Source organism: Hakea prostrata, chromosome 6 (genome assembly GCF_041222555.1).
Source record: "Hakea prostrata isolate BN-2017 chromosome 6, UWA_Hpros_2, whole genome shotgun sequence".
In the NCBI taxonomy this organism is placed as follows: Eukaryota; Viridiplantae; Streptophyta; class Magnoliopsida; order Proteales; family Proteaceae; genus Hakea; species Hakea prostrata.
In genome coordinates, this window is record NC_142605.1 from 23,946,471 (window position 1) to 23,970,796 (window position 24,326).

At 37.8% G+C, this 24,326-nt stretch overlaps 2 protein-coding genes across 2 annotated transcripts; one reads left to right on the forward strand and one right to left on the reverse strand.

The window, feature by feature from the left end:
• Window positions 1-5,888: 5,888 nt before the first annotated feature.
• On the reverse strand, window positions 5,889-14,861 carry LOC149012765 (cytochrome P450 714A1-like). Its single transcript, XM_089159505.1, has 5 exons — window positions 14,520-14,861; window positions 12,763-12,989; window positions 12,371-12,621; window positions 7,445-7,814; window positions 5,889-6,466 (listed from the first exon to the last, which is right to left on the reverse strand). The coding sequence occupies exons 1-5, from the start codon at window positions 14,818-14,820 to the stop codon at window positions 6,041-6,043; spliced, it is 1,575 nt and encodes a 524-aa protein (XP_089015631.1). The 5' UTR covers window positions 14,821-14,861; the 3' UTR covers window positions 5,889-6,040.
• A 6,429-nt stretch (window positions 14,862-21,290) lies between these two features.
• On the forward strand, window positions 21,291-21,908 carry LOC149012766 (uncharacterized). Its single transcript, XM_089157658.1, has 2 exons — window positions 21,291-21,450; window positions 21,562-21,908. The coding sequence occupies exons 1-2, from the start codon at window positions 21,291-21,293 to the stop codon at window positions 21,906-21,908; spliced, it is 507 nt and encodes a 168-aa protein (XP_089013784.1).
• Window positions 21,909-24,326: the final 2,418 nt, after the last annotated feature.

The following is a 24,326-nucleotide window of genomic DNA, read 5'->3' on the forward strand; positions in this document are numbered from 1 at the left end:
AAAATTTAATTATGAGTAACCTATAACTTTTTAACTGAGCATCATATGATTTACAACATACTAGTGGGTGTTCACTAATTTCACCTCAAAATAGTAAGCGTCGTATAAAAATCTCTTTTATATTTCTACGAGTTTAAGCATTCAAAGTTTTTGCCCTAATTGTCATCAATATTGACCATGATTTTTGATAACCAAAGAATCTTTCTAGATCTTATAATCTAAAGGAAAACTAACATCCACTCAAAATTATTGCTCCCACTAGTCATGGTATTAGTAATCATTTCATAGACTGGTTCAATCAAGTGTCATGAAGGACCTGAGCGTACGAAAATTAGTTTACCCTTCTAACAAAAAAAAAAAAAAGTTTATCCTAAAAAAATAATAATAATAATAATAAATTATTTCTGTAAAATTCAAAATTCAGATTTATTGCATCACCCGCTCCAAGTGGTAATGTGGTCCCCACCAAAAGAATGAGCCAGATCAGAATCAGAATTTCATTTACTTCTTTGGTAATTGTGATTTGTGAATCAAATGACCAGATGTCGGAGAGTCAAGATTTGTGATTCTGTAGACTCTGGTAATCCGTAATCTGGCTATTGAATGTGCTGCACGCGTGCACCATGCCACCATCAGTTGTCTTTTCAACTGACGATATTACCCCTATTGCTGGAACTTCATAAAGTGCCCCTTCTTTTTGCTCTGGTCACTTAGACACGAATCTGGTGACTGTCGTATGCACAAGCCACAGGAATTACAAGACAAGACTCATCTAAATACCAAAAATACCCCTACACTGCACTACTGACCTTTGAACCGTGACGGTGAAGTGGGAACTTTGCAGGCGTGCTTTTTCAGCTCCTAGAATTTAGGGGTATGTCGGTCTCGTCTGTCCACTTAAGTGCTGCCAGCTGGCTAAATTCCTGGTCAATAGAACATTAGCATGGGAATTGTCCGGCATCACGACTTGACATTTCCCTCGTGCCCTTGGATCTTTTTCAGATGTAAGTAATATAACCATGTGATTTCTTTTTCCTTTTTACATTAGGCCATTTGGGGGTGAAGCAAAGATTTCTTAAGATTGTGGATTTCACATATCATTACACAAAGATCATCTTAGATGAATTTTTGAATAGTTTTTATGGATTCACTTTTAACTACAAAAATGTAATTCATGAAGTCTTACTTCCAACGCATTTTTCGGATTATAATTTATATATATCAAACAAGGGAGTTATGGTGTTTCTCATGAGAATGTGTAATGTAGAAGCAAATGTGGACAATATAAATATCTGAGGAAATTTGCTCTCTGTGATGTTCAAGGTTCAAAAATAACTTTTAAAGAGTTTGGGGGGTCTCTGTGAAATAAATTTTATGTCTTAAGGAGGAACATATAATTTTGAAGGATTGAATAATGTGAATCAAATGATTATTAGAAAGACATGAATGAAAATTGGATTTTAAGGGCCAAGATTGATGTGTTTGGTTTTCAAGTGTCAATGACTGAAAAGATTCTATCACGAGTATTTGGTTGGTTTGTAGTATGCATATAGGGTATAATGCGAATATAGTGATTAAAATGATCTAGTGTGTTGCATGTTTAAGATTAATAAAAAAATATTATATTTGAAATAATCTTGTGAGGTCTCATATAACTTAAGACATCCAACGGCCTAAATTTCACCCGCCATTTTAAAGTAGATATCCAACGGTTGTGTGATTAGATTCTTCTTGAGATTCATCTAAAAGATGAAATCCAACGGTTCTTGTACATCAATGTTCATCCTCTTTAGAAACCCAAATTTGAGCAAAATAATTGTGGGTTTTTGAGATTTTCTGGCTTGTGAAGACTAAGAAAAACAAAGAAGCTGAGAACCCAAAAATTAAGATTGGTATAGAGAACAAGCTCAAATGGGTATTTTGGTAAAAGCGTTGAAACAAATGTGAATAATCTATTGTAATCTCCCTCATTTAAAAAGTTTCACATTTCAAGTAGTTGTTTGTTAAAGTTAAGTTTTTTGAGATTATAATCTTATACTTTTGTGGATGCAAGAGTCCATACAGGAGTGGGTGCTCCATGTTTTGAATGTATTGAGAGTGAGTACTTTCTAATCATTATATTGATCAAAATTTTAGTTAGAAAGTATTGAGTAAATGTGGAGCTCTACTTAAGGATTATTTCGTGGATGTAAATAGTTTGGTCAAATCACGTAAATTTTGTGTCTTGTGTTTCTATTTTATTTTTGCATTGCATATATTAAAGTGCTTTAATTGCAAAGTGGTGGTACAATATCTATTAGACCTAGCCACATTGTGGCCTTGTGTAATTGATAACTATAGGATTATCTGGATCAACCTAATTGTCTTGAGATTAAGGAAGTGTCATATTGAAGAAAGTTTTAGAAGACACTAATTAACCCTTCTTCTCAGTGTCAACCTAGGAATAACAGAATCATCAATGATTATTCGATTGGTAATAACCAATACCTTTCAGTGAAAAAAATAGTGAGCTCCTTGATGGTATATGTAATATCCCTTCCCCTTATATAAATAAGAAACTCCCTTATAAACCCCCCCCCCCAAAAAAAAAAAAAAATAAATAAAAGATGTTCGTCATTTCCAACTAAACAACTCTATTATGGTACATCCATGTGAATTTTTCAACTATCACGGATTAGTCATATTATGAATATACTTTGATTACTTTCTATCATGACACTGAGATTAGGGTCATGTTAACCTCAAGGAATTGGTTTAATTGATAAAAGTCCAACACCTCATAATATGAGATTAAGAACTTGAATCTCTTTAAGGATAGGGTGAAGCCTTGTCGTATGTTTAAATTAGAGAAAATTCTATCATTCCCTTGTACTTACTCTCTCTTTGTTGGAAACATATGACCTGTTTGATAACTCATCAAGTGTTTTTACTTCGAGAAATACCTCAGTTACGACTTACGAGTGTTTCAGAAAGCAAAACACTATTTTTAGGCGTTTGATAAAACTTGCTTTCGGAAATAGAAAATTTAAAAATTATAATAAAATTTATCAAATTTGTCATTATTATGTTTAGAGTACCAAATTCCATAAATATCCATACTAAAACTATCTCACTTAAACCCAACTCAGACTCAATTTTGCATCATAAGTTTTTCTCGAACAAAAAATTTTAAAATTATGTTGCAAAAAGGAAAAATGAAACGGTTTTCAGCCAGTTTATCTGTTTCTCAAAGTAAGAAACACTATAAACTATTTTTCAGTGGGTTATCAAACGAATCATAATGTTAACAAAGACAATCGTATAAGACAAATAAAGCAAAATAACAAGCATAAGAATTTATCTGTTTCAAAGTATGAACAATCTCCCTGTCGAAAGCATAGTTATGCGCACATCCATGATCCATCATGAGATACGCGTAGTTATGCGCACATCCATGATCCATCATGAGATACGCAAATAAAAATTTGCGGAGTTGAAACGTATTGGTGATGGCTGACACTTTCTTTAAGGTATTTAAATGTCCCGAATAAAACAGAGGGGTTTTGAATGCGTTTTCACCCCCCAAGATTAATCAACCCTCTCCATCGCAGATAATGCACTCCGTAATTGATGGACTAAAAGATCAAAAGCTACATTCTCCAATCCATTTTTATGACATAGTTTAAAATAACTACTCAAAATTATGTTTGCGCAATAATAAACAACCCCTCTCACCTTTATATAGGAGAGTAAAAGAAACCACTAAGGGTTATCTCAAAAAAAGCACATCTCTTCCATTAAAACTTGTTTGATAACTGCTAAACTATCCTCCTAAAAGACACCTATTGGCCATGAAGTTTCTATTAAGAAATGATCCAACCACTCAAAAAAATCAATTTGAATTTTCAAATAAAACCATAGTACCGTATATCGCCGACACACGGCGATATTTTGAGGTGTTGCTGGAGGGCGACACGAAACCCTCCAGCGACACGATAAAATGGTTTTATCTGCGAAAAATCGCCGGAAAATCGCCGATTCTCCGGCGAAACCAGAGAAAGTTGCCGAAACTTTACGATATTTCCCTCTCAGTGAAGAAGATGAAGTGCAGACCTCCCGGTGACTTGATTCCCCTTCACTTTGCTTGTTTTTTAGAGTTATTCAAACCTTTTTTTCAGACCTCCGGCGATTTCCACGATTTAGAGATAAATAGAAGTGAAGAAGATGAAGTGCAGAGGTGTTCTGATTTTTTAAATAATTTACTTGGGTTGCGTGTGCGTGGGTGGTGGGCAATGTTTTAAATGTTTAATGTTTTATAAAAAGTTATATTTTGGAAATTCGTGAAAATTAAAAGACTTAAAAGTCACATTTCTTTCCTTTTTTGTCTTTATATAGCATTAAATAAAAGTAAAATGGTAAAAGTCAAATACTTGTCCAATCACACATTAAAATACCTGTCCAATCAAACATTAATTACCTGTTGTCTCCTTCTCTCCCTTGTTTTACGTTTGCAAAATGTCGGGCGACATGTCGCCCGACTCGTCGTGTTGCCACAGTCCGACACGGCGACATTAACCGACGTATCGAACCTTGAATAAAACTACTAAAATTACAAGATTAGTTACTCTTACTCGCCTCTCAAAAGTTTTACCTTTGATCCCCCACCCAAGAAAAGAAAAAAGTGAATTTTATCTCTCATTCATCCTTAACATTTTAAAATGGCCAAGTTACCCTTTGTTTTTATCTTTTTAATTCGTACGTTGGATTTTTTTAGTTGTTTTCCATTTTTTTTATCTTCTTTTACTCCCTCTTGGTTGTAAACATACTTGGATTTAAAAAAAAAAAAATTGGTTTATTTATTTTTTATAGAACTTTTATTATTTTCTTTATGCCTTCCCTTTTCTTTAGGAATCCTTTGAATGCGATTGAATTTATTTATTTATAATTCTTCCTTCATCTTTTATTAGAATACAATATATATTATTATATTTTTTTAATTTTTTCTCTCTTCTATAAGAATCTATCAAAGGAAAAAATGAAAATATAAATCAAAACTAAAAATAATAAAAAAATTCTATAAAAGATTGGAAAACAAAACAAAATGAACAAAATTTGAAAAACACTCCTAATTGCATATAATTGGTTCTTATGGAGAAGAAGAAAAGAAATAAATAAATTGATCAAAAGAGAAATAAAATTGTTTGATTGACTAAATGGACAAAAATAAAAGATAATTGAGCAAATTGCCACCCCCAAAATGGAGGCCTTAAAGCATTGACACCCCACTTTATATTTAAAATGCATAAAGACCCTAAAATTGGATTTTTATTTGATATATTTGTCAAATTTGTCACTGAAAACCTTTCCACACTGTTTATTATAGGGATATTTTTGAAAATAAATAGTAATTTAATTGTTTTTAGTGATAAATTTGACAAATCTATCCAATGAAAATCTAATTTTTGGGTCTCTGTGCTTTTAAAACATAAAGTGGAGTGTTAGTGCTTTAAGGCCTCCATTTTGGGGTCCCAGTACAATTTGCTCAAAATAATTTGATCATCTTAAAATATTAGGGAAGAACTGAAGTGATTAAAATTCATTTTCTTGAGGAAATCAGATGTGAAACTTTTGGGCGGAGAGTAATTAGTTAGCAAAGAGTAAGTACAGGGGAGAGAGAGTTCTCTCTCTGTAAATTAGGCTAATACCATATTTGAAAAGCTTGTATCCAATTGGATTTGATTTTGAGATCATTACCAACCACTTATCAAATCATTCAGCCTGTTTCAAATTTTAGGTTATATTTGATCCTTAAATGGGCTTAAGGCCCAAACAATTCTATATAAGTTGCGACAGATTGGAAAACCTTCAAATTTTCAGCTTTAAAGATCAGATCCCACATATGTGAAGAATCTTTGGAGCTATTTCTACTAGCCCCAAAAGCTAGATTTTGTCTCAAAGGTTAATGAAAGCCCACGTAGGGCAACATATATAAAGTCTATTAAGCTCTTACCAATAAAGAAAGTCTATTAAGCCCAACACTATTTACCTATGACTTCTCACTCTATATTTTCTTTACCAGTAGATCAACTCCATACTTAGGCTCTACAATCATCACAAATTTAGGGCAGTGCTGGTATTTTGGTGAAATAGAGAAAGAGAATTTAGAAATCATAAGTGAAAGTAGAACCTTCAATTCTGTCAGTGCAAAGTTCTTGCCCAGACATAGCCTTGGCCCAGCTCCAAATGGCACATAAGTTTGAGGATACTTGCAAGCTTCAGAGACTCCATTTTCAAACCTGCTAGGGTTGAACTCGTTTGCATCTGGTCCCCAACTATCTGGGTCTCTGTGTAGTGTGGGTATCAGAGTCCACAGTCTTATGCCTTTTGGAACAATGAGATCTCCTAGCTTTGTGTCTTTCAATGTCTCTCTTGAAATGAATGCACCAGGAGGGTAGAGTCGCAAGGTTTCTTGAATCACCATCTCCATCTGCAAAGGTAAAGCTAAATCATCAATTGGACATATTGTTACTACCAAGCCTAAGAACAAAGCTAAAAGCTAAAAGGATGGACAAAGAAAGAAAGAAACCCATAAACACTTAAATCAACTACCCTTAATTTTTCACCCTATTCTTTTTCTTCTTTTTCTTGGGAGGCTTGAAATCAATAATGAAGTTCTTGTCAACTTGAAAGTGACCCTACTAACATGGTTACTTCTACTGCAACTATCGCGGTCACAAGCATAGACAAGGGTGGGTTTCACAACAGGTTGTCCATGACCAAAGGAGGAAGAGGAACACGATAACAAGGGGCTAGCCAAGCTTTGAGAAAAGAAGAAACCCCCAGTTAAGAAACAAGCACTCGCCGGCTAGAGAAGGGTGGGGTCAAAAGAGAACTACATTTTATGATTATGGGAAGATTAAGAGATTTCTGTGGAGTGGAGAGTCTCTTCCATGCGGGCGAGGTAATGGGACCACATGTAGAAGCATCGACATGATGGGCATTTCCATTGAGTCTGGATCATCTACTTTGACGGGTAACATTAGTAAGGGGCCCACTTCTATTTTTTTTTTTCATCCAAAATATAAAAATAGATCGTTTTTCTAATGTGTGGTAGAAAAGTATGAATGAAATATAAACTTTTACTGGTCAAAATAGAGGATTCCATCTCATTTCTACCTTTCATAAGAAGAGGTGGCGCTTTTTTCCCCATAACCCCACCCACCTTTGGTATAGGTGTTTCACTTCCCTCTCATAAAAAATATTCTTACGTTATCAATTTTATCATTTCAAAATTCAAAATGTCAAGAAGGCGACTGATGACGGTGACTATTAAAGAAGAGAAGCCTTTTTATGTCACACGAAATTAAGTTGTAAAAATCAAACAAACATTTTCAGAAATAGAAACCAATCCATACAATTGAAATAAAAATCATACCAAATCAAAGCCCAAGTAATTTATACTTACCATTTTCAACTTGCGTAAGGCATCAGCATCTGGCAATCCACCTCCACAAACCTGAAAAACTTCTTGGCGAACGCGGTCTTGCCACTCAGGAAATGAAGCTAATAACATCAAGCACCATGTAGAAGCTACTGCTATTGTTTCATGACCAGCAAAGTAGATGTTGGTGCAGCTATCAACTATGAACCGATTTGATGCTTGTCTGCTAAACTTATCACTCATAGCTCCCTGAAGGATCATTTGTAACAGATCCTTCTCTAAGCTTCTGTTAGCTAAGGTTTTCTCTTCCCTCTCCTTTACTGTCTTCAATATCAATGCTTCAATCTCTTTTTCTAGCTTATGTATATCTTTATCAGCACTCTTGCTTGGAAGACTTCAAAAGAAAATAAGCACTAGTCAAAAGCAACATCAACGCTAGCTTCATTTCAAAATCACTTCATAACAAATTTCTGCCATGGATTCCATGTTTGCAGATGTTCAGGCCATACTAGAATGATTCTTATACAAGGACCTCAATAGAAGATTTCGGGCTTTTTTGTGTCAATTCTCATTCTCTATTTTGCCTATTTAAAAGAAAATGAATACAAGAACTCATCATTGGTCAAAATGAAAAATTGTTTGGTAACTTTTGTCTAGAATAAATTATGGAATGAAAAATATGTTTGGTATGTTAAAATAAAAATTGATAAAAAATGATAATGAAAATTGAAAACTGATCATTAGGGTTTGGGAGTGAGAAAATGCAGAAATAATAGGGGTTTTGATAAAAAGAATGCATGTTTATTGATAAGGGCATAATAAAGTGAACCGAACCAGTTTGGTTCAACCACGTTTGGCATGATCCTACCAAACCACTGATCGACTCACTGATATAATCTTGGACAACTTCGGAGAAAGTGGTTATCTTTAAGTTAGGAGCCAGAATCACAGTCAAGTACGAAAGCTTGGATTCAACTCCTAGAGTTGAAAACATACTCAACAATGGGAGTCCAAGTAAACAACTATTTACACGAAAGAAGAGTTCAAGATTAATTCATAGACTATATGGCTTAGGTAAAATCATTATAAAAGGACAAGCCCAAAGGGGAGGAAGGTACGTTCAGAAGAGTAATCACTCTAGCTGGTTAACTACTTTTTGCTTGCTATTGTAGTTCTCCTTAAGGAAGATTCGTCTAACTTGATCTTCGGAGGTGTTACTCGACCAATCCGGTCGAGCACATTCTTGCAAGTACATCTGATCAAGAAGATGACCAAAATTCTACAACAACAATTGGCACCGTTTGTGGGAAACTGATCAAAAGGCCATCATGCAGACCAGATCAAGAAGAGTGGTTGGAAATGATTCCAGGAAAGGCGCACAAAAAATTAATACAAGGGATGCGCCTCAAGGAATTGCAAGAGATTGTGATATCCCACTAGAACAATCTGATCAGTTCGTTACTATGGGTCAATTTAATGAACTCTAGAAGCAAATTCTAGACCTTGACGAACTAATCAGGGCAAGCATCCGCCAGCAAGTGGCCGTCACTGGAATAGGTCAGCAGGTCAATACAATTAACCTTGACAAAGCCACAAAAGGTTGACCACCAAAGCAAAAGGAGGTTCGAGCATCAATACCCGACCACTCAGCACGATCATCCTAGAGAAATTAGGACAAAGGAAAAGAGAAGGTTGGAGAGAAATCTTGACCACCAAGAGAGGCAGCATTTAAGGACCTTCCTCCAAGTGATGAACATGAGGATCGAGCAAGTAGTAATCGTCATACCAATGACCATCAAAGAGAAAATAATAAAGGACTTCCTATCGAGCATGCTGACTATGTCAACAAGCAATTTGAAGAACTTGATGAAAAGTTGAAGAAATTGAGAGATTCAGGCAAAGATGCTCTATACTTGTTTTGAAAGAAGATCCTTTCATTCGAACAATTTCTGAAGCATAGATGCCAAAGAATTTCAAATGTCTGACCTTCACAATGTTCAACTAGACGAGATGTCCAAACATCACATCATGCATTATAAGTCTATCATGTTCTCATACAGGCATAGTGAAGTTGTCATGTGTAGAATTTATCCTACTTCCTCTTTTGGAGTCACACATGAGTGGTTCTTGGAACTCCAGAATGGATCAATAAGGAATTTCAACCATCTTGGTCAAGTTTTCCTATCACGCTTCCAAAGTGGGGTGAGTACAAAGAAGAGAGAAGACAACTTGTTTTCTATCAAACAAGGTCAGATAGAATTTGTAAGAAGTTATCTTTGGAGATTCAATAACCCAACCATCCAAATCGAGAATCTAGATGAGAAAATAGCCTTTCATGCACTATTCCAAGGGCTTACTCATGAAGGATGCTCGAATGCCTCTTATTGGATATGTCCAAGACATACGTAGAATTGCTCGAGTGATGCCACAAGTAGGCAGAGATATTAGAAACGATAGAATCTTGAAAGAAGGAACCAACCATAGAAGCAAAGGCAAATAAAGAAAAATCCTAGCAAAGCAGGAATCCGAGCAAAGTTGGTCGGCCTGACCCAGTGAAGCATTTAGAAGAAGCATATACTCCCTTAAATACTAGAAGGTCAAAAATCCTGATGCAAGTCAAAAGCCAAGGGACCCTTAAATATCCGAAAAAACTCCACTCTCAACTAGAAGATTGTGATAGAAGCAAATACTGTGAGTTCCATAAAGATCACCGACATTGGATCAACGACTGCAGGCCGTTGAAAATAGAGATCGAAAAATTAATCTCTTAGGGACAATTGAAGAAATATGTTTGAGTAAATCAAACGGCCTATGAACTACCAGAGGGAGGAAGAAAAAGGGCTAGGTCAACCAGCCAAGAAAGGCATCAAAACCCTAGTAGAAATTGACCAAGGAATGGGGATGACAACAGAAAGTGATCCCCAATTTATATGGTGTTTGGCGGCCCAACAAAGGAGTCAACTCGACAAGCCAAAATAAAGGCTCGGTACATAGGGAATGTTGAACTTGAGAAGCCAAGGGTGAGGATAACCTCAGACCCAATTACCTTTTCCTAGAAAGATATGGAAGGTGTAAAGACTCCCCATGATGATGCTTTTGTTATAAAGGTCATATTGGTCGGAACTGAAGTCCACAGAGTCTTGATAGATATTGGCTCTTCGGCGGATATATTATCCCTTGAAGCTTTTAGAAAGCTGAAGTTGGATAAAGATATCCTCGTCCCATGTGGAACTCAACTTTATGGATTCACATGATCCTCAACCCAAGCAGAAGGAACTATCAAGTTAGATCTTCATATTGGCGAGTACCCAAGGGATAGGTAGTCTAATCAAATTTCATGGTTGTTCGATATTTGTTAACTTATAATATAACCTTGGGTCGACCTACCCTCTATGCTCTAGAAGCAGTAGTATTATCCTTGCATATGAAGATGAAGTTCCCAACTAAAAATGGAATTGGTGAATGTATAGTCGACCAAAAATCTAGTTGGCAGAGCTATGTCAACTACATGAGAAAAAGGGCAAGAACCAGTTAGCAACAAGTGGATATTATGTGCAACTACTCGACCACAGATTCTCTTGTGTTCGAAAGAAGAAGTAGTCTCTAAGACCAAGCATCTAGAAGCTCAAACTCAAAGACCTGGGGGCTTATGATATGGGCATAATAAAGCAAACCGAACCGGTTTGGTTCGACCACGTTTGACATGATCCGACCAAATCACTGGTCGACTCACTGATATAATCTTGGACAACTTCAAAGAAGTGGTTATCTTTAAGTTAGGAACCAAAATCCCAGTCAAGTACGAAAGCTCAGATTCAACTCCTAGAGTTTGAAACATACTCAACAATGGGAATTCAAGTAAACAACTATTTACATGAAAGAAGAGTTCAAGATGAATTCATAGACTACACGGCTCAGGTAAAGTTCATTATAAAAGGACCAGCCCAAAGGAGAGGAAGGTATGTTCAAAAGAGTAACCACTCTAGCTGGTTAAGTACTTGTTGCAACTTGCTATTCCAGTTCTCATTAAGGAAGATTCGTCTAAGAAGTGTTACTCAACCAACCTGGTCGAACACATTCTTGCAAGTACATCTGATTGAGAGGACGAGCAGGATTCTACAGAAACATATGATACGGGAATAATAAAGTGAACCGAACCGGTTTGGTTCGACCACGTTTGACATGATCCGACCAAATCATTGGTCGACTCACTGATATAATCTTGGACAATCTTCAAAGAAGTGGTTATCTTTAAGTTAGGAATCAGAAATCCAGTCAAGTACGGAAGCTTAGATTCAACTCCTAGAGTTTGAAACATACTCAACAATGGGAGTCCAAGTAAACAACTATTTACATGAAAGAAGAGTACAAGATGAATTTATAGACTACACGGCTCAGGTAAAGTTCACTATAAAAGGACAAGCCCAAAGGAGAGGAAGGTATGTTCAAAAGAGTAATCACTCTAGCTGGTTAACTACTTGTTGCAACCTGTTATTCCAGTTCTCATTAAGGAAGATTCACCTAACTTGATCTTCAGAGGTGTTACTCTACCAACCCGATCGAGCACATTCTTGCAGGTACATCTGATCAAGAGGATGAACAGGATTCTGCAGCAACAATTGGTGTCATCTGCAGGTATAACCTTAATTTGCATTTGGATTTTAACTGGCTTAACAAAAATGAATAGAATACATTTTTGACCCAAAATCCATAATCTTTAATAGACAAAAAGTCTATTATGGATTTTGAAAGTTTTTCTATACCTTTAAAATGAAAAAAAGATTTAAAATAGATACCAAACACATCAAAAAATGAAAAATGTCAGTAAATGAGAATGAGAATACCAAAAAGGCCCTTCATTTCATTCTTCCTCTTGAGATCCTTATTACACCAACACAAATAAGAAGGATAGACTTTATATAAAATGGCTATGAAATAGTAAATAAGTACCTCAAAGCTGCTCCCTTGTGCAAGAAACCTTTATCAGATAACATTTTCTGAAGAACCCGGATCCTAGAGAAGATGTCTTTGCCTTGAGAATAAGAACTCCCAAAACAAGTTCTAGAGATAACGTCAGCAGAAAAACCTCTCAAATCTTCATCAATTTTTATCTCTGAAATTCCTCCTTTAGATTCACCTATTTGCTTCTCCCATTTCTCTCTCAGTGTCATCCCTGACTCTAGCATTAGCCCCACCATCCGCTATTCCCGCAAGAAAAAAAATTAAAAACACATTACCTAATGGATAAATTGAAAACTAACAAACAAAATTTCTTAAAATCTTGGATAAACTTTCAAATTAGTTTAAACTTTTTATCGAGTGTAAAGAAATTTCTTATGTACCTTAACCTTGTCCATAAAAAACTCAGTGGAAATGATTTTCCTTTGATTGGACCAATGATGACCATTGGAGACCAGAACACCCTCACCGAGCAAAGGTTTAAGAGATTTTGTTGTGTGCAATGGTTTTCCTAAATCAAAAGATATTGCTTGGGCTATTTCCTTCACTAGATCAGGTTGATTCACGTACAGATGTAGTGTTCTTTCAATTGAGTACATGTAAATTTGACCTGCAACAAAAATAACCTTAGAAATATTCACAAAATTATATTGTGAAAAGAAAATAAATTTCAACCCAAAAAAATGAGAAATATTTGATTTCAAGAAGAATATCTAACTAAACATGTTCAGTGGTGAGTGGAATAGATTCACCACTATAAGGTAATTAGTCCAAATGGAGAAGAAGAATCAATGACTACTCTTCATCAATTCATCCAATTAAAATTCATCAACAAGAATCACTTTTAAAAGGAAAGAAGTTGTCAATAAGAAAATACTAAGCATCACTAATTCACTAGCGGTGGCCTACCTATCCTAAGTCCTAAGAATTATCTATTTTTTTTCCTGATTGATTCTGGAGAATCAAATCATTTTACAAATCTATTCCCTCCTACCCCAGATTGATTTTTTTTTTAAAAAGGAAGAAGAAACACCGAAAGAAGACGCCGCCGGGGGCACGGCCGGCGGAAGGCCACGGGGAGCGGGCCCGCGAGCCGCGCGCGGACGAGAGCCGGGGAAAGAGCACCCCAACCCCACCGGGAGCACAGGGGGGGGGGGGTTTAGTTGGACGCACGCCCAGAAGGTACCCGGACCCCCCGGGTGCCACGGGCGCCGGCGAGTTCTCCTTATGTCGGGGCTCCGCCCCCGTTCAAAAAGGAATTCAAGTTGCTGCTCAGTTGTATTGCCAGTCAATATTCCATAGTGGCTGGTGCTATTTATACTAAAATATGGAATGCATTTTTTTTTTTTTTTAATATGTAACTAGCTTATTTTTATTTATGGGTTGGTTCAACAGTGTGCAATCAAAGCATATGCCCAATACCCTTGAAAAATATAGCACTTATTGGTTTTGAGGCAGTGACTATTCACAATGAATGGAAATTAATTCATTAAGAAGAACTCAGTGTCAAAGGTTTTTGCATAAGCAAAGTCGGTGGTAATTTTTTTCATACAGTTTTAATCCAACAATTTTTGTTGAGAAGCTGTTTTGATGTCTTGATCTCAAGTTATAACTATGATCCACCGATTATTACATGAAGACCTACCCTCGGAATGGGAAAAGCTCAAATCCTCTACCTGTTAGGGAATAGGTGCTTCCCTCAAATTTCTTCACCACACATGAGTAGGGGATCCACCTTTGATCTTTATTGTCAGAATTGAATAATGAGATCCCCTCTTATTGTATGGCAGAGCGGCGTGAGAAGATAGATTGCTGTCCGTCGGGGTAAATTTTAGATGGAAATTCATTCAACTTTACTCATATAGGAATTAGATATCCAAAATTATATTCAGTCGGCATAAAATATGAAAAGTAAGCTCCTTTATACACTCCAAGGAGACAATCCTGTTCTAAATTCCATATTTCATCAATGATGAACAACTTGCTAATGTTCAAGAAAATGAAAAGCCTGCAACTATAATATTTATCCTAACAGATGATAGTAAAATCATGAGCAATATTTCTATAACCACCAATATGAAACTTAAAATAGCTTTTACGAAACTAAAATGCAAAAGAAGTAGAAATGATGCAGGTGTACCATATTGTTTTCTCCATTGTTCAAAATATGGGAAGAGAGCACAAGTGTAATCATGGGCTGCAATATCTCGATGATCCTTAACAGGCTTCATATTCAAAGCCGCTTCTGTTCTGATCTTCATCATCTCAGCTGTGTTTCCAGACAGAAAAGAAGAACGTGGAGGTCCTGAAATTCCTTGCTTTCTTAGCTTCTCTCTAAGCCTTTCTGGTTTAATCCAAACAACATTCAAGACATATCCGATCAAACTGCAAAACCCAACCAGAAACAAGCTCCATACAACCTTCCCAACCCAGAATTCCATCTCTCTCTAGATCTCTCACTGGTTCTTCATTCTATACATAAGGCGAAGTTGAAGGAAGATGACAAAGAAGAGGAGTCCAAATGGCAGTACGGTTTCTGACAGAATAAAGGACAGTAATTGACTTTACCGCAAAGGCCACAAGTTTTTTTCCATTTTTTCCCATGGTGCCTTTGAAAAGTAATCTTTAGATATTTTTTTCCTTTCCATTTTTTTTTCCAATCGTATCTGGATTTTTTTTTGGGTAGTAAGAACATTGTATTTGTTGAGAATTAAGACATGTGCCAAATGTTACAGTATACAATATACTCATCTCTTTCATATCTACATTAGGTTACATATTCAAAATTTAAACGTGTAATGGTTATATTATCATGATATAGTTTGTATGAATTTTTGTAAAATTTAATGGATTCAATTACATTGATCATTAGTTGCATTTCACTAGTTTAAGAATCTCCTAATAGTAATAGAATGACTAGTAACCTTGCCATCATGAGGGTTTAGTTCTTAAATCATATAACCCGCCTCCACGCCCAACCCCCTAGAAAAGAAATTCAAAACTCTATAGTGAGTCAGTGATCATAGAAGTATGGAAAACAGTATTTCACAACAAATAAAGAACCAAAAGAAGAAGAGAAAAAAAAGGTTGGTGCACTAGACATGAGGAAGGAATTTAATTGGTATCGCTGATCAAGCAATGGGAGGAGTACAAAGAGGTCTGGTTTACACTAAGAAAGCATCATGACCTAGCTAGATTTTTCAAATTAAAGGGGTGAAGCATATAATAATAAAGATTTTAAGCCATCAATGACTTGGGTTCTATGGTTGCAAAATGATGTGTCATATATTATAAAGAAAAATCATATGGTTGATAAAGTATTTGATTCTAACGATGAAAAAGAGGTGGTCTAGAAAGGTTGATCTATAGCTAACTTTTGTTTTTTCAGGACAAGAAAGGAAAAAGAGTTCACGAAAAGAAGCAATGAATAAGAGCACAAGGTGAATAGCCACCTTATGTCAAAACTTTAACATCAAAGAAAGATTTCACGGAATGTCAGGGCGGAGGAGGAGGGATTTTGATTTCTTCCACCTAGGTGCAAAGGATCTGGATTCGGGGAGAAGAGACTCAAATAACATGTGTATCTACATAGAGCTAGTGGTACTACACCAAGAAAATTGGTTCGAATGAAATGTTTCTTTTGTGTACCATTGTCTCCAGATACAGTAATAACATGGTTGACTAGTGCTACTTTTGCAATTTCAATTCATTGAAAGCAAATCCAAAATCATTCAAAATATGAGTGGAAAAGGGATGTAACCGTGAGTGTAATAGAACAAGAAATTGGTTCAAGTGGAGCGGTTTGGGTGGTTCAAATGTGTCTTTTTGGTAGACCATAAATTAATGTTGGGTCCTTTTAGTACAATATATTATGTGGGGTCCCAACCAGACTAACACCATTAGCCACCGTTAAGTGTTTTCAAATTTTAAACCTGGAAGAACCGAAATATCCCTCCAGTTATTTAATACAATGTGTTATTATTAAAATACACTTTAGTCATTCATAATACATATTATTGAGTTTTTTTTATAGGTGGTTCCTTTTAAGTGAGGGTGAAACTGAGTTCTTTTTTTTTTTTGGTAAGAAGAGAAACGCTTCATTCAAAAATTACAAAAAGTACAGACACATAAAGAAAAGAAAATACAACAGATGCATGACAACACAAGGTTCAGACCGAACCAAGGAGCGGAAATTGACCAAACTATAGTACATGCAATAGACAGGGTCATCCAGGCAAAGGGATGGATCAACTCCAATAAACCATTAGAATGAAAGCTGTACCAAAGACAGCAACAGTTAAGCCGAGGATACACGCCACAAAGGCGAAGACCTACACGCCACAAGGGCGGAGACAAAACACGCCGCGAGGGCGGACTTTCGGTTGTTGCGTTGATAGCATCAATGTTGCGGAGAAGGCTCTGACCTGCCATCCGTCACTGCCATAGAGGCATACCTGCAAAGCTCACCGCAAAAGAACTCTGGAATTGTTCCGAAGTATGCACCAAGGGTGAAACTGAGTTCATCTCCCATAAGTCCAATGTTATTGTTAACTCACATTTTTAAACATAAATGACTAATGTATCGTTGTATGATGTGTGATTACCGAATTACCCTCATATACCCGACCCTGACCACCTTCTTTTTACATCGTGCCGGAAACCACCCACCCACCCCTCCCTCGGCCACCACTGTCCTCACCTTCCCCCTGCTGGAAATCCCCCACCCAAAACTGGATCACATCGTTGTGAAGACTCAAAAGAATGAATGCATGGTCTCTTAGTACAAAAATTCAGGCCCTTCACCCGATTACTCTTTGTCTTAGATTCCGTAAGCATCGTTTTCAAATGTGTTAGAAACCCTAAAGCACAAGAACACAAAGTAAAAAGAGTGGATGCTCCAATCCGTCAACATATTTATAGGAATTCAGGTTTGTTTTCTGTCTCCGGATTCCGATCAGATACAGTCAGTAATTCCGATTGCTTTCAATCGTTTGGTTCAAACCGATTGGCATTGATCGTCCCAAATTTTGAAACTGTTATACTTAATTGGTAATAATTTTGTTGTAGGTGATTAGTAGTGCCGCAATTGATTACGGAAGAGAAGATAGAATTGATTCTGACTGTCATATTTATGTTCGTATTCCAATTCCTCCCAAAAGTCTCTCACAACGTCTGTTTTTTTTTTTTTTTTTTTTTGGTAAACGGTCTCTCACAGCGTATGAGGAGAATGCAGAAGGTCACTTCTTTTTCTTTTTTCGGTACAAGCAGAAGGTCACTTCTATTTGTCTCTTCTTCATCTTTTTTTTTTTTTTTTTTTTTTTTCTAGTAATTTTCAGTTGGACGCCTGACCTATGACCTAATTGGAAAGCGCCCCTCCCCCTACATCCAGCCACCCGCCCACCCATAGGAACGCTGGCATTCAAAAGAAAATAAGATTTGTATTGGGGGTATTTTGGTCATTGTTGAGGGAAAAAATGTACTCTTAGCTCCATGGTTCGTTCCTGATCTTGACATGGTTCCTAAGACCACAACAATGGTGAGAGCCTCTGGGGACGGGAAGCTACCTCCGATGATCAAGTCAATTCAGGTAAGAAAACCAGGAACTCCTCTTGAGGAATAAATGCTTAAGGAGAAGAAAAAGAGAATGTTCTTCAAGAGTAATTGCAGAATAGTAATGATTGGAATTTCTCAGTCTTACCGTTGGTCAGGCTTAGTGATGGGTTATATAGCTGATCCATACCTCAGGAGATGATGGATGTCCACGGCCCTTAGATGCACATTTGGTCAGATGGAGGGTGGAGATGACTTCTAGAAGAAACTTGAGAGATAAGCTAAATCGCCAGATAATCCAGCCGTTGGAAGATCTTGTTAATGAATCAAAGGTCAGCGTCATTCTGATACTAACGTGACAACAACCCACAAACGAGGGGACAAATGAGTCGCTGGTTCGGGGCTCGAGGAAAGCTTTGAGTGAGTCAGAAGCTTCCTTATCCGTAGCAGGATATCAAGGATCCTTAGTGCATTAAATATTGGAATGAATAGCACATAGAATTCCTCACTCTCGTCATCCTTATTGAGAAGTCCCATGAGGGTAGAGGAGCGTCATTGCTATGTCATTCATCACGCAGCTTCTCTAAGGGAGAGTTTCTCGAGAAGTGCCTTACCCGAGAAGCACTTGCTGAACCCCCCTGATTCAAGCTTGAACCCTGGTCTTGGTTCAAGTGGCTTATTCCTGTTCAAGGATTGCGGTTTGAAATATTGGTAATAGTCATAAACATAAATTAATATATAGTTTATGAAAAAATATACATAGTGAAAATTTTAATCACACATTGTATTAAGTAGCCTATATGAGGCCATGTCAAATTCGGTCATGTAAGATGTCAAAATAACATGGATGCAAATTGACTGTCTAAGAAAAGGCTAAATGGAAGAGAATGCCTTGTTTTTTTCAATGATCCCCACATGAAATGACAGACATCCTCAAAGAGGATCTTCTAAAAAATGGTGATTTAGTTTGATTTCGTTTGGTTATGTTTTTTGGGTCCTTTGACTCCGTTTTGTACCCAAAAAGAAAAGAAAAAAAAAAAAAAACAAGAAAAGAAAAGAAAAAGAAGAAGAAGAAGAAGAAGTAATTTGAAGGGTATTTTCATCATTCTATGTTTGAAATTTGTAAACACTTAATGGTAGTTATCGGTGTTAGTCTGGTTGAAACCTAAATGTAATATATAGTATTAAGAAGACCCAATATTAATTTATGATCCACTAAGAAAATCCAACTCAAATCACAGAAGAATATGGCGATGCATAATTTCATAGTGTCTAATACGGGAAAAATATCGTTGAACTGGGTCTGTCCATGTTCAACCCTCAACCCCGGTCGGGGACGAACCGACCGATTTAGGTTTGAGCGAACCGGGTTCGAAGATGGTGTGTTCAAGAAGAAATCTAACACGATCAGCTAGCAAGCACGAGTCCGAGATTCTCAAGATGAATAGCTGGTCAAAGTGACGGTTATCAACACTTGCAGGAGCGGATGATCGTGCCGGCTAGGATAACTGCCACGACCGTAGCATGGGGATCATGCCATCAGGGGGAGTTATCCATTACCCCACTAACGAATCTAACCGTCATGATCTGATAGTCATCAGAAGAAGGCACATACGAGTTCAACGAATGAGATTCAAAGGTAAATTCTATATAAGACAGAACCAACATACGAAGAAGGTATCTGAATCATATTCCCAGTTATCGTATTCTTATTTTAGCTCTGCAGCTAGTCAAAGCCTTTGTGATCAATTCATTAACTAACTTAGCCATCGGAGGTGGACTCCTGACCCCCGTGGCCGGGCCACATCTGATGATTGTTTTGTAAGTCATTCTCACGTGATCTAAGGGCTGAGCAAATTTTGGACACATCATTTGGCGCCGTCTATGGGAACCAAACCCACGACCACGTGGTTAAAAGCCATGGTTACCAAGTCAATAGCAGCAGCTGCAGCGGCTCAACGAGATGCTAACATTCAACTTCCTAGTGGGAACAATCCAGAAGATATCCTTGAAGGAAGTCGTGCTCGTGAAGTACGAGAAGATGGAGGAAGAGGGGGTAATGAACAATTAAACCCTCCGAATCCTCTCCAACAACAGTTAGATCAAATGCAGCTCCAATTTTTGGAGATGAACCAGATGCTTCGTCCGTTGGCCAAGCAGGTGGTAGCTCCACAGGCTCCTGATCATCAGGAGGCCAGAAGGCGTGCAGGAGAAGCGGAAACGCTTATACCAGCGCTTCAAGGGCATTCCCCACAAGGAGATAGACAACCGGCAGGTGGCCAAAAATATGGTCCGAACCTACAGGGGAATTCCCGAGAGTGAGGTAGAGAACGAAGAACGGGGGAGCTACCCAGAAGAAACAATCGATATGACAGACCGCAATCAAGCCGAACCGGAACAGTGACGAGGTTGGGCAGGGGAGTACGCACTCACTCGCCGACCTCAAAGCGTTTGGGTCGTGAGAGCTATTGGACCGGTGGTGGACATTCAGTCCACATTGGTCAGGAGCTTGCAGATATTAATCAAAGGTTAGGATTGCTTTCTCGAGGGAAGATGGCCGATGACATCTATTCGGTCATTAGGAAGACCCCTTTCGTCGAGGCAATAGCTGGATTTGTGTTTCCTCACAATTTCCGGCTCCCAAGTTTCTCTTCTTTCGATGGTTCGGGAGATCCTGTCGCTCATATTAACTATTACCAGCAAACTATGGCAAGTGGCTGGTAATTCGATGAAATCCTTTGCAGGGTGTTCGGTTCATCTTTGATCGGTGCGACACAGAAGTGGTTTTCAAATATTTCTTCGAGAAAAATCCGATTTTGAAGAATTGGCGCGAAAGTTCATTGGTCATTTCTAGAGTGGAATCCAAATCGAAAAGACGGAGGAAACTCTGTTTACTATCAAGCAAGGGAAAGACAAATCAATTCGGGAGTACCTAAAAAGATTCAACAAAGTTACTATGGAGATTGAGAACCTGGATGAACAGGTAACTAAAACTGCTTTGTTCACTGAACTTACGTACCGGAGACTCTTGGAGTTATTACTTCAAGACATGCCAACCACTTATGCTGAACTGGTGCAAAGGTGCCAAAAGAAAGCAAAAGTGGCTGAGATCTTGGATGCACGTTAGGGGGACACGAAGGCTTCCACCAAAGAACAGAAGGCTCCTGAAAAAAGATAGAAGCCTAGGCAGCCCAACAATGATCAAGACCGAAAACCTTGTCCGGCATGGAGGCAGCGTTCTCCCGATCAGGGCAAGTACACACTATTGAATACTCCTCGGTTAGAGATCCTGAATACCATCAAGAGACAGGATATCTTGAAATGGCCCCCCAAGGGTGTGTCCAAGCCTAGAGAGCGTAACATGGAGAGGTATTGCCGTTTTCATAAAGACTACGGGCATTACACTAATGATTGCATGCACTTGAAGGCCGACATTGAGATATTGATTTCTCAAGGACATCTCCCAAGTTTCATTAAAGGACGACCGCCGGAGCCAAAAATAGCTGTCGAGAAGAGGGACCGTTCGGGAAGCCGAGAGCTATAGGTCGAACCTCCCAAGTCGAAAAAGGGAAAGGAAGTGGTTGGTGCTAGCCGATCTCCTATCCTAACTATTTTTGGGGGACTCGAACCAGAGTCACTCCGCAAGCTGAAGGCCAAATCTAAGTTCGTTGGAGCTGGAGAAGTGCAGAAGCGAAAAAGGCCGAATGGTGAAAGTTCAATCACCTTCGATGACGAGGATGAGAGAGGAATCTGTACACCTCATGATGATGCCATAGTCATCAAGGTGGAGATTAGACGTCAAGAAGTACATAAAGTTTTGGTTGATACCGGCTTTTCCACAGATCTTTTGTCTTACGAAGCTTATCAGAAACTAAAGATCGAGGAGGATTTGATGGAGCCATCATCCACACACTTGTATGGATTTGCTGGGTCGTCGTCCGTGGCTGAAGGATCGGTTCAGTTGGATCTTTCAGTTTGAAATTTCCCAACGGAAACTATCATTCGAGTGAATTTCCGGGTGGTTCAAGAGCTTTCGACGTATAATGTTATACTTGGCAGACCATCCTTGACAAAGCTAGGAGTGGTGGTCTCAACGAAGCATATGAAGATCAAGTTCTCCACTGATAAGGGAATTTGTCAAGTGTCTTCCGATCAGAGAATCTCCCAACAGTGTTACGTAGCTTATTTAAAGGATAAGGAGGGCCCGAAGAAGGCCACAGCCTTACCGATTGAGATACATGACGATTGGGATGAGGAAGAGATGCAAAGACCTAAGCCAGTAGAGAAATTGGGACGAATCCAGTTGGATCCCGAGGATGAAAAGAGAATGACTCATATTGGATCCGAGCAGCTGGAGGAGTTCAAGTCAGAGTTGAAGATTTTCCTTCGAGAGATGTATTCGCATGGTCTGCTGAAGGCATGCCTGGAATAGATCGGCAAGTAGCAGAGCACAAGCTTTGGATAGATCCAAAGGCCAAACCAGTGATTCAAAGAAAAAGAAACTTTTCAATTGAAAAGCATGAGGCTATCAGAAGCGAGGTTGAGGAGTTAAAAAATTCGGGGTTCATTAAACCTATCGAATGCCTGACCTGGTTGGCCAATGTGGTAATGGTCAAGAAGGCCAATGGAAAGTGGAGGATGTGTACTGACTATAGGGCCTCAACAAATCTTGTCCAAAAGACTGCTATCCATTGCCTCGGATATATCTTTTGATAGACGCTACAGCAGGATATGAGACTCTAAGTTTCATGGATGCATATTCGGGATACAACCAGATTCTTATGAATCAAGAGGATGAAAAGTTTATTGCTTTCATGACCGATCATGAAAGTTTCTATTACAAGGTTATGCCGTTCGGCTTAAAGAATGCTGGAGCAACCTACCAGAGAGCAGTGAACAAGATTTTCAAAGACCTGATCGGGAAGAATATGGAGGTTTAGATGATATGTTAGTCAAGAGCATAACATGTTCAGGGCACATTGCTGATCTTGCAGAGGTATTTTCGGTGCTACGGAAATACCAAATGAAGCTGAACCTTGAGAAATGTGCGTTCGGTGTATCCTCAGGGAATTTCTTAGGTTTCATGGTATCTTAAAGATACTTTCATGTATAATTCTGCATAAACAGGATAATTCATATAGAAACATAGGCTTTTTCTTGGTAATTATGCGCGCAAGTTGGGAAGCAAAGCTGATAGTGGATCTCTAGAGGTATTCTTGTTTTGTTTTGCTTCGATCACCTATAATTTTTTGAAGGATTTCACAATATAAAGGAAAGGTTTTTGGAACTAATTTTTCGATCCACAAGAAGTAGCCGAATTTAAAAGGTGAAGAAACAAAAAATAGAACCTCCAAACTTAGCAAAGAAGAGTAATCCTTCCACTGGAAAAGGAGAATGCCTTGGCAAAGTAATAGTTTTCTCTAGATAACTGAAAAATACAAGTTTCGGTTTGTCATGCCTTCACATTTACTAAGTCGTAGTTCATGTTTCCAAATTAAAAGTAATTCATGTAACACCAAATGACGATGAACGGAATTTCAGTTCTGTAACTTGAATGAATTTTAGTCTATGTTTCCAAATTAAAAGTAATTAATTCATGTAATATCAAATGACCATGAACTGAATTTTGGTTCTGCTGCATGAATGAAATAATTCAATGAGTACAATGAACAAACACATTGTCAACAAATAAAACAAGTCTAACCTACCAACGGGGGTTGGTCCAAGTGGTAAGCAGCTTGGTTCGCTTAAGCAAGGTTCTGATATCGAATCCTTGTTGATGCAAAAAATTCCCGCTGGGAGACTCACCCACCAACAGCCAGGTGAGCGACGCAGGTCGAACCACCGATTTATAAACCGGGGTTGGCAAACCAAAAAAAAAAAAAAAAAAAACAAGTCTAACCTGGAAAGCCGATTTATAAACCGGGGTTGGCAAACCAAAAAAAAAAAAAAACAAGTCTAACCTGGAAAGCTAATAGCTTAACTGACCTCTTCGAGGTATTTAAAGTGGACTACATCGTATATATTGGGTTGTCTTATTTGAGCAAACCGTTTGCATATTGACATCCGAATGTTACATAGAAAGCGGTGAGTGCAATGGAATGACACTAGAGAAAGAATAATTGGTTCTCACTAAAATCAACTTACAGCCCGCTTTTCATTTCCAACTCATTAGATAAAGTAGACATAAAATCTCAACAAACTAACATTGAAGTTGTCTCCTCAGACTCCTCTTCAAATAATTATAAACAAAATAATCAAATTCTATGTCTAGAATGCTATATGAACAACGACCAAATAATCAACAATACTGAAAATTTTAAATTGGAAACAACAAAACAGGTTTAGAAATAAATCACCGAGGGGCGAGGGTGGAAGATCTGATTCCAAGGCAATA

Coding starts and splice junctions, on each gene's coding strand:
- LOC149012765 (XM_089159505.1), bottom strand. CDS start 14,820: ATGGAATTCTGGGTTGGGAAGGTTGTATGGAGCTTGTTTCTGGTTGGG. Junction 12,990..14,519: donor ACAATGGAGAAAACAATATG/GTACACCTGCAT, acceptor TTTTTGTTGCAG/GTCAAATTTACATGTACTCA. Junction 6,467..7,444: donor CCTTACGCAAGTTGAAAATG/GTAAGTATAAAT, acceptor TTACCTTTGCAG/ATGGAGATGGTGATTCAAGA.
- LOC149012766 (XM_089157658.1), top strand. CDS start 21,291: ATGGAGAGGTATTGCCGTTTTCATAAAGACTACGGGCATTACACTAAT. Junction 21,451..21,561: donor AGCTGTCGAGAAGAGGGACC/GTTCGGGAAGCC, acceptor GACTCGAACCAG/AGTCACTCCGCAAGCTGAAG.